This window comes from Neophocaena asiaeorientalis, unplaced genomic scaffold (assembly GCF_003031525.2).
Source record: "Neophocaena asiaeorientalis asiaeorientalis breed wild unplaced genomic scaffold, Neophocaena_asiaeorientalis_V1.1 scaffold59, whole genome shotgun sequence".
NCBI classification, from domain to species: domain Eukaryota; kingdom Metazoa; phylum Chordata; class Mammalia; order Artiodactyla; family Phocoenidae; genus Neophocaena; species Neophocaena asiaeorientalis.
In genome coordinates, this window is record NW_020174268.1 from 12,022,085 (window position 1) to 12,033,584 (window position 11,500).

General features: G+C 42.3%; 1 protein-coding gene across 1 annotated transcript; it reads right to left on the reverse strand.

The window, feature by feature from the left end:
- Positions 1 to 2,598: 2,598 nt before the first annotated feature.
- On the reverse strand, positions 2,599 to 11,110 carry CCNA1 (cyclin A1). Its single transcript, XM_024755522.1, has 8 exons — positions 10,928 to 11,110; positions 7,814 to 8,060; positions 7,503 to 7,627; positions 6,618 to 6,841; positions 5,088 to 5,292; positions 4,013 to 4,126; positions 2,983 to 3,116; positions 2,599 to 2,675 (listed from the first exon to the last, which is right to left on the reverse strand). The coding sequence occupies exons 1-8, from the start codon at positions 11,090 to 11,092 to the stop codon at positions 2,624 to 2,626; spliced, it is 1,266 nt and encodes a 421-aa protein (XP_024611290.1). The 5' UTR covers positions 11,093 to 11,110; the 3' UTR covers positions 2,599 to 2,623.
- Positions 11,111 to 11,500: the final 390 nt, after the last annotated feature.

The following is an 11,500-nucleotide window of genomic DNA, read 5'->3' on the forward strand; positions in this document are numbered from 1 at the left end:
GACAGGTTTGTGTAAAGAACATTTTCTGTAGTCAAGTACATTTGGGAAATACTGTTTATTCCTACCTCTTAGGCTTCTGGGTGAGTCTGGGGCCTCCCCAAAACAGACATCAAGACAGGAGTAGATGTGCAAGAAATTTATTGGGGGAACACACCACCTATGAGATAAAAAGGGGAGGAACTGGAGGAGGAAGGGAGAGCCTCCAGATCACGATGCTGGTCCGACCCCTGTGAAGGAGAGAAGGGAGAAAGGAGGGCTGCATATGAAGAGACCCTGACTATGGTACGGTGCTAAGAAAGTGTTCAGAAGGATGTTTAGGAGACCTCTCTCGTGAATCCTCTAAGGCAGATGGAGGAATATGTAAAGACAGCAGAGCCCTGGATGTGCCTCTCAAAACAGCCACTGTGTTCCCCATTCTCATCTAAGACATGCCTTTTGTTTCAAGACCCTAATGACAGTTTTCCTGTATCATCTGGTTTCTTATACTGAAATGAATGTAAGAATTATGAAGAGAGTGAACTTTGTACAATACATGGATACCATATACTCTTACCTCCAATTGCGATTTTTTCCTTTTAAACTCATTTTATCCAAATGTACTTTGAAAAGCTTTATGCTTCCCAGCAATATCACTTTAGATTTGATTAACTTGAGGGCTAGTGATTGCCTATAAAAGGTACAATCCATTCATTCATTCAACAAAATATTATTGAATCTCTAGGATGAAGCCAGATGCTAGGAGGACAGGGATGAAATGTGTGCTCTAGGAGGGGAGACAAGACAAGTAGAAGCCAGTTATCATGAGAGACATTTACCCTGAGGCTGATGGGGTTGTGAGGCCAAAGGCTAGATCTAACGAATCACCTCGGAGGTTGCCAAGCAGTAAAGGGAAGTGGGAAATGTTTAGAGAGAGAGATCAGCGTGTGGGAGGGAGTAAAGGAAGGGGGAACAAGGCGATCAGGGAACTAGAAGGGACTCGGCAGGGTTAACTAAAGCAGAAGTTGTTAGATCGGAGTGGTCAGGGTCTGGCTCATTCAAGAGCCTGCATGCCCCCTATCTTATCCCGGTGGTGATGCGGAATTGAAGAATTAGATGCAGGAAAGAGATGCCATCAACTTCATTTCAGAAAACCCTGGAAACAGGGAAAAGGAAACTGAAGAGCCATCAGGAGGTTGCTACAGTGAGGGGTGCATGTGAGAAATGACGGGAACTAAGCCAAGGCAGTGACAGCCGGAGCACGAGGACAGAGATGGATTCAGGCATCGGGAAAATAACCACTATTACGTTTTATTTCTGTGAGACATTCTACTTTGATGTATCATCTCAACGTTATGCATCTTTCCCAGCCCTTCTCTAGCCCTAAATGTCAGAACTGCCACATCAAATTGTCCACTCCGAACAGATACGTCAATCTTCCTACTTCCCTGGCTCTTGCTTTCAGTGCTCGCCGGGGAGGAAAAATAAGGCTGAAATGAGATGCTATGCCATTATTTTAAAGGCCTAAATCCACATCACCCCTTTCTGTGAAGCAGAACACACACCACCAGAAGGCCAGTGTGCCTCCAGGGCCTACTGATCCAGGGCTACTAATCTGGAGATTAACAAAATTTCTATTCAATCCCCAGTAAGCACCACTCTCCCTCAAGGCCAAGTCTATTCTTGATTTGCCTACCAATCTTTAAAAGAAAGTTGAAACAGTGTGTTTTTGCTTCAGTTTTCCTCATCTTGTGTACTATGTAAGTGCTGCTGAAAGGAGCCATATATGAATATGTAGTGAGTTGAACTGTAGGATCGTGAATGATTTGAGTTTGAGCTGCATTTAGCGTGGATATCTCCCAAGGGATGAATATGAGAGATTAGCTTAATTATTCTGAGGTCCCATCCTCTGGTAAAATTTTCTTTTTCTACCTCTCTGAGCATCTTCTAGGGCTAAAATATATGCTTGATGAGTGACTAAATCAAAACTGGACATTGACATAATGGTATCCCTTTACAAAGTAAGCATCATTTCCCTGACTTAGAATTAAATGTAAATTACCCCTCAGAGCTACCCGACCAATTCAGTCCTCAACCCACTGTCTTTACTGCCTAGGGTCCAATAGGGAAACTAGAATAGACCGTGCTTGTTTACATCCCTTCACTAATCTGTTTAGGCTTGGAGTTCATCCCTTGCCAATTTGTGGAGACCTACATGAGGAGTAAAAAGACAGGAAGGAAAGAGTCTCAGAGTAGCTATTTTACCACACATGAAAGTCTCTGGATTCCTCAGAACACTTCATCCTAATAGCATGCCAGATTTATAAAACCAACACAGAACCGTTCTTGAAATAAAGATGACATTTGTAATACTCTCAAGTAAAATCCCAGGCAGGTGTGTCAGCCATGGTAATCAGTAAATAAGCCTAACACGTGGTCAGAAGGCAAGTTGTTTATTCTTTAGGAAGTTTAGACTATATTACAAGCTACCAATGTCTAAGAGAACCTCAATACATTTACATTCTAAAAAATATGTCATCTATATCATAGCAACACTAGTTTGACCCAACCTGCAGAAACCTATAAAAATCAAGACCAATTCTGTTGATCTGGAGATTAAGTTCTGAAAGCGCTTCGGTTCTGAAACTTATCGTAGAGGAAGGACTGCGGGTGGTTCCACGAGAGACACGTGCATGTACCTGAAATAAGACCCAAAGCAAGCTCAGCACAAGCCAAGGACTTTGGTTTCATAAAATCTCGTGTGGGCCACAGAAAACTTTCTAGTAGTTTTAACAGAAAGGAAGGAGCTGGCTGACTAGATGTACTACAACGCTGACAAGTTATAAATCTAGGCCCCTCCAAACTGATTTTCTTGATTTGCCATGAAACCTTACTCTTCCATCCTCGCACCAGATATGCAATTTGTTGTATTTTTAATTCTGAAGTTACTATCACTCGTTAAAGCTTTAAATAGTGAGCCCAGGTAAGAGAATCTCAGGAGCTTACTTGGAAGCCTTGTACTTCTCCCTAATTGCTTGCTGAGGTCGGTGGGGAATACCCAGGCACACTTTATGCAGCTCACTCAGGCAAGGCACAATTTCACGTAATGAATAGCCTGTAAACGTAGCAAGGGTTTCTGGCTAATCAAAACAAAAGACAAAAGAAGAAAATTGCATCATACAGCTTTATAAGATATCAGAAATCTGAAGATAAAACGGTGAAATAAAGGAGATTAATCACTTAGTGAGTATCCATGTTCATCTCAAAAGAAACTGTAATCCTTCCTCAGAGACTTTAGAAATAAGATATTAGGAAAAACAGAATTCTAAATTTGCTCACATTGTACAATTATAATGCTCACTTTGGGGACAGTTTATTCTCTCATGAGCAGGATTTTTTACTGGCCTCTAAAGGGTCTCTACTTACCTGTACACTCTATTTAAATAGAATATGAGTGAGTCTTAGCCAAATTCAGAATAAAAAGTAAGAATTCTAGAAAAATAAAAGTAGATGCCCCACTCTTGTAGCACAAAGTGAGCCTTCAGAACCAAATCTTAGGGGCCCATCTCTAATCTTGCCAACCGTCACAAGCCAAGAAGCAATGCTAACTGCCCTGTTCCTTTGAAAGCCTGATACAACCTCTGACCATCCTAACTGGACCCAGGTTATTTTACACAGAGGGGAAAAGTCAACATCTTTTGCCTTGAAGTGGTCAGTGCTTATACTACAACAGCCCTCCTTGCATAAAGGTGGGTGTTGAGGTTTCCAGACCTGCTTCCATTCAATGAGCTTGCCACCACCATCCCCTTGACTTCCTGCAACCTCTGCTCCCCAGTGAGCTAAGCCGCTGAGTCCAAGCCATGAAGACTGACCTGCAGTACTCAGCGGCACATTGTAGTCTGCTGGCAAGGCAACCAGTTTCTTATTAAACTAACTCTCCTTCACAAGAGGCCAGCCCATTCTAAGCCTTCAGGGTTACTGAGCAGACTTTAGATAGGCCTTGAGGTTCATCTAGAAAGAAGCAACGAGCACTTACCCAGAAGTACCTGTTCACAGTATAGTTTGCCAGGCAGTAAGCAGCTGCAGCGATCAGTGAAGGAAGGTATTTCAAGAACGGGTCAGCTTCAAGGAGACTCAGTTCTGCTACATACTAAGCACAAGAGAGAAAATCTCATTAGAATTAGGAATTTGACTAAGGTTACAAGCAAACCTAGAAATGTCAAGGGGACAAACTGTGTCATCTTTGTTCAGTGTGCATCTAGTGATGAGCGCAGAAATAGATGCTCAAAATTATTCACTGGGTTAATAATTGCCATGCCTGTCCATAACCAGAGTAACATTTACGTTGTAATAAATTTCAAGTAAATTTCAAAATGGATAGGCAAGTATTTGGCCTAACCATACAGTATACGTGATGGGTTACTTATACTGTAGTAGTGCAGGTTTATGCTGGTCAAGTAGCATTGCTCTGGCCACTGGAGCGGACTAAAGCCTTCAGCCAAAGGCAAAAATATGTCCATGTTAAAGCTCTTAATTTATCAGGCAAATACATGCAGTTCATAGGCTAGAACAGTACCCGTGGGAACTTATCAAATTAAAAGAAACATATTGGGAAACTTATAGAGACACCCTTATTACTCTTTGCATGGCATATAAATACCAGATATATTAGATCATTATGGACGGAAACCAAGTTTTCCAAACCAATACTTTAGTGCCTTCAACTAAAGTTTAGAACTCCAAATGACCAAATAGTGCTTCATTACTTAACAAGTTAGGATTAGATTGGAGCCAAATAGAGCCATATTTATCTTGTTCCCATTCTGTAAACCTAAGAGGTATTGCTTGTATGTGGTCTGTATATAACAAGAGAACAGTTTCCAAGCTTAAATTTTTTCTAAGACCTGGGTGATTAGACAACCCGTGTCTGCCAAACACGATTAATAGCAATGTCTCGTAAGCAGAAGTCATGTTCTTAGAATTAGTTCTCTTCCAGTTGCCAAAAAGCTTTTCTGGGCCCAAGGCAAAGAACTGAAAAGGAAGGAAGAACTGAAGGAGGCTGCTTTTTTTATCCATTTGGCACTGAAGTTCTTGGAAGTCATGTGGCCTACCTTGGCCAGGTTCTCAGTCCTGACACACACCCCTTGCCTCCTTAAGTACTGAAGGAGAAACTGGTTGGTGGTTGGCACTGTCAGGTCAAAAGCCAGGACCTTCAGGAGCAGGTGTTCCATTCTCAGCAGTTGTTGTTTTGTGTAGGTATCATCAGTTATAAAGACAAACTCATCTACTCCAGGTGGATATATTTCTTCATATTTCCTACAAAAGGGAAAGAGTTTGGGGAAGTAAAGCTTTGACCCTGTGCTCTCCCTCTTGTGCTGTCACAACCATGCCTGTCACATGGCCCTTGCAGACTTAAACATCACTTACAAATCACAAAATCATACAGGTGTGAAAAGAGGAGGAGCTTGTTTCCAGAACAAGAACATGAGTATGACAAGGATATGTCGTACTTACTGCTACGAGATAGTAAAGAAACAATTTCCAACTGGGAGTTTTAGGTTTTGGCTTCTGATATGCTGAAAGATTCTGAATGACAGACATGTGGGTGAATTCCTCTTAATTCTATAGATTTCAAATCATCTTTTGTTTTTGTTTTTGTTTTTGCGGTACGTGGGCCTCTCACTGTTGTAGCCTCTCCCGTTGCAGAGCACAGGCTCTGGACGCGCAGGCTCAGTGGCCATGGCTCACGGGCCCAGCCGCTCCGTGGCATGTGGGATCTTCCCGGACTGGGGCACGAACCCGTGTCCCCTGCATCGGCAGGCAGACTCTCAACCACTGCACCACCAGGGAAGCCCCAAATCATCTTTTGGAAAAGAATGTTATATTGAACACAATGGTAGGAGAAAACTCCTTTGGTCTTGAGTTTTTTGAAAGATCATGTTCAGTTTTCTCTATTGAATTAGCAAAAGATGCTATGTATCCAAGAGATAGATAATGATACAATTTCACAGTTATCGATTCTTTGGTTTTGTTTCTCCTTTCTGTAGGGAAATGTTTGCAATATTTTAGGCATTAATAAGTATTATGTCTGAGACCAGAAGAATAGAAAGGAAACTACCATTCACTAGCAGGTCACTTATTTAAAAGAATATTAGCCACAACGTAGCCCTTTTCTACACAATTAGATATTGTTATGAATGATTGATAGTAACAGGAACCAGCTAAAATAGCTTATTCACTATAACCAAATAAACTGTGTTATTATGAGTCACTTGCTAGATCATGAAGAGAAGGCTTTTATGTAACCAAAATCTCTTACAATAGGACATTTACTCATACTAGAATACAGCCAAAAGACTACACCACAAAATAGTTAAATTGGATCCTGAATTTGAGCTGATGGCTGCCTTAGTCATGATATTGAACTTCTTGTTAAGAGGATCTTAAACATCCAAATGGAAGAGTGAACATATGGTAAGACTCAGATTCTCAGTAAACACTGTAAAAATGATGACATTCTATCAAAGGAGGCATGAATAAGTTTTACTTATCAAGCACTGCATTTCTCCAATAAATGGGAACGGAAATCAAGTGTTTTGACAGGCTGAAGTTTCACATTATTTGAGCTGAAGAACACTTACGAAGCCAGGAGAAGAGCTGCTGTTCCTACAAGCTGCAGTTTCCCTCTCAGAACAGACATGCAGGAAAGAAACCTGTCCAGGAAGTTGACGGCCAGGTAGAGAGTCTCTGCCCGAAGCTTATATTCTTCTCCCACCTCAACCAGCCAGTCCACCAGAATTGTTCGCATGCCTTCTGTGATGTCTGGTTGTTTCCTCATGTAGTGCACTTTGGGCATGTGTCTTATCTGTTTGGGGAAAGAGTTTTGATATTCAAATAGTTGCTATGTTAGAAAGATTACACCACAGAACAGTTGCTATTTTTAAAAATCTCATGAGCAAAGGTTAGCAGGAAACTCAGTCAAGAGCCAGATAAATCTTTACCACAATATGGAAGAAAGTGAGAAATTCTGGTTCTGTAATGCAATTAGTTAACAGATGACTTAAAGGAGGGGAAAAATGGCAATAATCATTATCCCCAAGAGTGAAATACTTAACATACAAACCCTTTTTTTTTTGGCGGTACGCGGGCCTCTCACTGCTGTGGCCTCTCCCGTTGCGGAGCACAGGCTCCGAATGCGCAGGCTCAGCGGCCATGGCTCATGGGCCTAGCCGCTCCGCGGCATGTGGGATCTTCCCAGACCGGGGCACGAACCCACGTCCCCTGCATCAGCAGGCGGACTCTCAACCACTGCGCCACCAGGGAAGCCCCATACAAACCCTTTGAGTCAAAGAGAAATAGTCCAAATAACTGCTACTCACCTCACAACTATTATTTTTCATAAACGTTCTCATGTTTAGATGTCACAAGAATGCCATTCACTCATGGTTATGGCCAAGAGTGTATAACTATCTTAATATGAAGTGCTTGGGGTGCTGGAAATTGAAGGAGAAGTTGGGAAAACTCACTTCAGCTTCTCTAAGGTACTGATGAATTTCTTCAGCATATTCAGTCACATTTATCACATCTGTACCAAAATCTGATGCATCTTCAGACTGGGAGTAGAGAGATGAATCTACCAGCATAGGGGAAACTGCAGGGGGTTCAACAGTATCAGGTAAGAACATTTAATTTAAAAACTAGTTCCATCCACTAAACCCCTACAGGCAGTTGTGAAAACAGTTACTACTCAGGGTGTTCTCTTGCTAGTTATATGCTACTAAATGCTGCAGACGATTACAAAGACAGGGTACCATCAGCCACAGATGAGTCCCATTACCTGTGTTAAAATCCAGCAGGAAGTGAAGGTCTGACTTGAGTGTTCTGGTGTCTACTTCATAGGCATCCTCAAATGCCATCCCCTCTCGCCCTGTGCAGCTGTCTCTGTCCCCTTGCTCAGGCTCGTCCACGTACATGTCAAATCCTTGCTTGGCTGGCCCCTGAACCCCGCTGGCAGACAGCGCTTTCTTTCCAGCTGGAGGGAAGACATTTTCTGACCCAGAGAAACACCTGAGTGCTGTGATCCCCTAGAAAAGGGTTAAGTTTCTTGTTAGAGGCCACCCCGTAGCCCTCATAGGTGCTAAGAACCCATGTGACTCAAACCAGCAGGCTGGAAAGATGCAAGGAATCTTAAATTGAAATATCTATGTCTGCAATTGAATTTCAGAAAATGAAGCTTCCCAAGGATGACTTTGCCCTTATCTTCGTCTACATTTGACATTTGGGAAAGGAGCTACCTAAAATTTGTCATCTTCCTCATGTATTTATCAAAGGGAACTCAAGATTATAGAAAAAAAGAAAAACTATAGCTCTCCTCCAAAGTGAACTAGGTACCACATGTGGATGGAAAATTGTAAATCAGTTTTTGTGCTTGTAGCATGACAGGCTTTTATACCAACCCAGCAAGGTTCTTGACACATAGTTACTGAGTTCCTATTGTCCTCCTTAAATAGTTAACTTTTAGTCAACAGGCTCCTGTAAAGGTCCCATTTAAACCTAGTTACTTAGAAACATGATGATTTTAGAAATGCATACTATGCATAAATTCGCCTATAAGATGTAGAACCTTATTATATGACATAATGAGAATAATAAATGAGGTTCTGGACATTTTTAAAATACAGCCAATAGTATTTTCTCAGCAAATTAGAAGTGGGGTGGAAGAAAAAGAAGGGTCAAGGATGACAAAGGTTTTGGGGTTGAATAACAGGAAGGATGGGTATTCCATTTACTGAGATGAGGAAGACTCTGGGAAGAGCAGTCTGAGGCCAGGGTTGGTGTTTGGTTTCGCCTAAGTTTGAGATGCCTACTGCATGATCCAAGTGGAGACATCAAGTAGGCAGCTCACCATGTGAGCCTGCAACATAGCTGAGAGGTCCAGACTGGAGATAGAAGAAGGAGTCATCAACAGATAGATGGTATTTAATGCCAGGAGACTTGAAGAGATTGCTAAGGGAGTGCATGCAGATTGAGATCAAATACTAAGCCCTGGCACACTCTAGCTTTTAGATATTGGATGAGGAAGAACCAAGATATTGAGGAGGTGTGGCCAGTGAGCTAGGTGGGAAACCAGGAGAGAGCCGTGTTTTCCAGGCTGAGAGAGAAGAAACTATTTCAAGGAATAAAGAGTGATCAATAGTGTCAAATGCCGCCAATCAGTCCAGTAAGGAAAGGATTAAGAATTGAGTCAAAGACAACAAGAGAAGAGTTTGAGACAGAGTATTCATTCAATAAACACTTGCATGCTACCCTGGCCAGGCACTATCCTAAACACTGGGAATACAGCACAAAACCTGATGTGCAAAAGCCTCATCCTGATGGGGTTTACAGTAGGCGAACTCTCAAGAAACACTGCCGTGAATGGGACAGTTGCTGCCAAGAGCTTTGTAGCTGAAAGGTTTTTAAGACTGAAAAAAAAAAATCACAATATATTTGCATGCTTCTGGGTTTGACCCAGTAGAGAAAAGAAAACTGAGAAAGAAGAGCTGATGGAATGATATCCTTGAAGAGGCAAGAGGGCATCAGGTGTGCTGCACACATGGGGGTTCACCTTACATGAGAGCAGGGACACATGGGTCATGAAGCAGGAGGGGGATGGCAGAGTATATGATACATGGGAGCATGTGGAAATTCTCTTCTGGGTGCATCTATATTTCTAGGAAAATAGGATATAAAGTTATTAGCTGAGAGGAAGGATGGAGATAGAGGCTTTGGAGGATAGAGAGAAGGGAAAGTGTAAAAGAGACGGTTTCTATAAGAAGGTTGTAGAGGAATAGAACCGGGAAATGTAGAGGTAGTGCCTGGCAACATAGAGGTTAGCTAACGGTTTTGAATTTAAAGTGAGCATAGGAGTAACTACCAATTCATGAGAGGTTTTAGACTTCAAGTTTAAAGAAGTAAATATCGCTAAGCAAATTAAGTTTGTTAAAACCACCTTTACTCAGTTTTTTCCAAAGCTTGTAACAGATTGGGTAATTTTCTCCCATAACTAGATGCCACCAAAACACAGATGCCTTGAACAGTCAGTAGATGAGTCAGTAGATGAGGCTTCTGACCTGGCCTCCATCATGGCTTTTTTTGGGGGGTAGGGGGTTCTTAAACCTCTCAAATTTTCTCACCTATACAATGGAAAGAATACCTTCCCACCTATTCCACTGTACTATTGCCAACTTCATTCCACTATAGATGTGCAGTACAGGCTTAAGGCACAGTTATGAGAAGCTTGTCTAATAACATACTTGAAGAATATTTTTTTTAATTTCAAAATTCATTCTTAAGGATCAAACTCCTCATTTGCATTTTAAGTGTCTGAATTTGTTTACAGTCTGTTAAGGGAGGTACCTATGATCAGTTAGGCACAAGCAACTGATATCAGATGGCCCATGATCCGTTTGCCTAACTGTCCTTTGTCCCGAGGAGAAGCCGACTTTTGAAGCATGCATTTGGAAGTAATCTAGTAGAGCCGATCCAATCCTGATTCTAACACCATCACCAATGAGCTTAACAAAGTTTATCCAGGATGCTTCAGGCACAGCCTAGATCAATCTGAATACCAGTCCAATCTGGAAGATCCCCAGTTCCATAGTTTATTTTGGGGCATTCACATTTCCTTTTAGCCCAGAACTTAACTGACTTTACACATACTTGACCTAAACAGTATGTGTTATTTCCTTGATATTGGCAAAATAACAAAGAAAATTATTCATGTTTCTAGCTGGAAAAGGGACCTGACAATGTGATCTTTAAAAAAAAAAAAAATGTCCCTATAGTCCAGATTCCATGGTTGAATACTCAAGAAGAGTTTGGAGGTAAAATTTCAAGAGAAACCCACCTCCCACCAAGACATGAGAGCCCTTCTCAGCCAGTAGCCTTCCCGGCTCTTCTCAGGCATTACCTGGCCACAGGTCCTCCTGTACTGCCCATTCTCAGTTAGCACCCCTAGTACTGTTCTTTGTGGCGGATCCTGGCCAAGCTGGGCTCTGGTTATCATCTGACAGGCATCAGGACCTCGGGACACTGGAGCCAGCACTACTCCACTCTTGGAGCTGCTGAGATGCATAGCCTCAGTCTCCACAGGCTACTGCTAGCAAGGAAGGAGAAACAGACAAGCTGGTTAGTCAACCTCTTCCACCAGGGCTCTAAGGATGCAGTGAATCTCCAGAAAAGAGAGCACTGTGACAGATATCTTCCCTGCAATTATTAGGGCTGAAAGGGCCTAAGCCACCGTGCGAGCGATCAAAGCTGCTTTGAACCAAAACTGTGATTTGAATCTCTCCTGGCTTTCTTCCAAGATCTGGTTGACAGCTGGTAGGAGAGAGAGAGACGTCTGACAAACCTCCAAGCCGAGACGCTAAGCCTCACGATAATTGGGAGTCCAAATCTACAAGCCCGTGTCTTTCCGGGCTATTATGCTTATTCGTCACCCCACCACCCCCCTGCCTGCAAACAAAAGACCCAGGATACATCA

Excerpts from the sequence above, each read along its gene's own strand:
- CCNA1 (XM_024755522.1), bottom strand. The coding sequence starts at position 11,092 with ATGCATCTCAGCAGCTCCAAGAGTGGAGTAGTGCTGGCTCCAGTGTCC. Across the intron at positions 3,117-4,012 it reads CTGTGAACAGGTACTTCTGG|CCAGAAACCCTTGCTACGTT; the intron begins GTAAGTGCTCGT and ends TGTTTTGATTAG. Across the intron at positions 2,676-2,982 it reads GAGAAGTACAAGGCTTCCAA|GTACATGCACGTGTCTCTCG; the intron begins GTAAGCTCCTGA and ends GTCTTATTTCAG.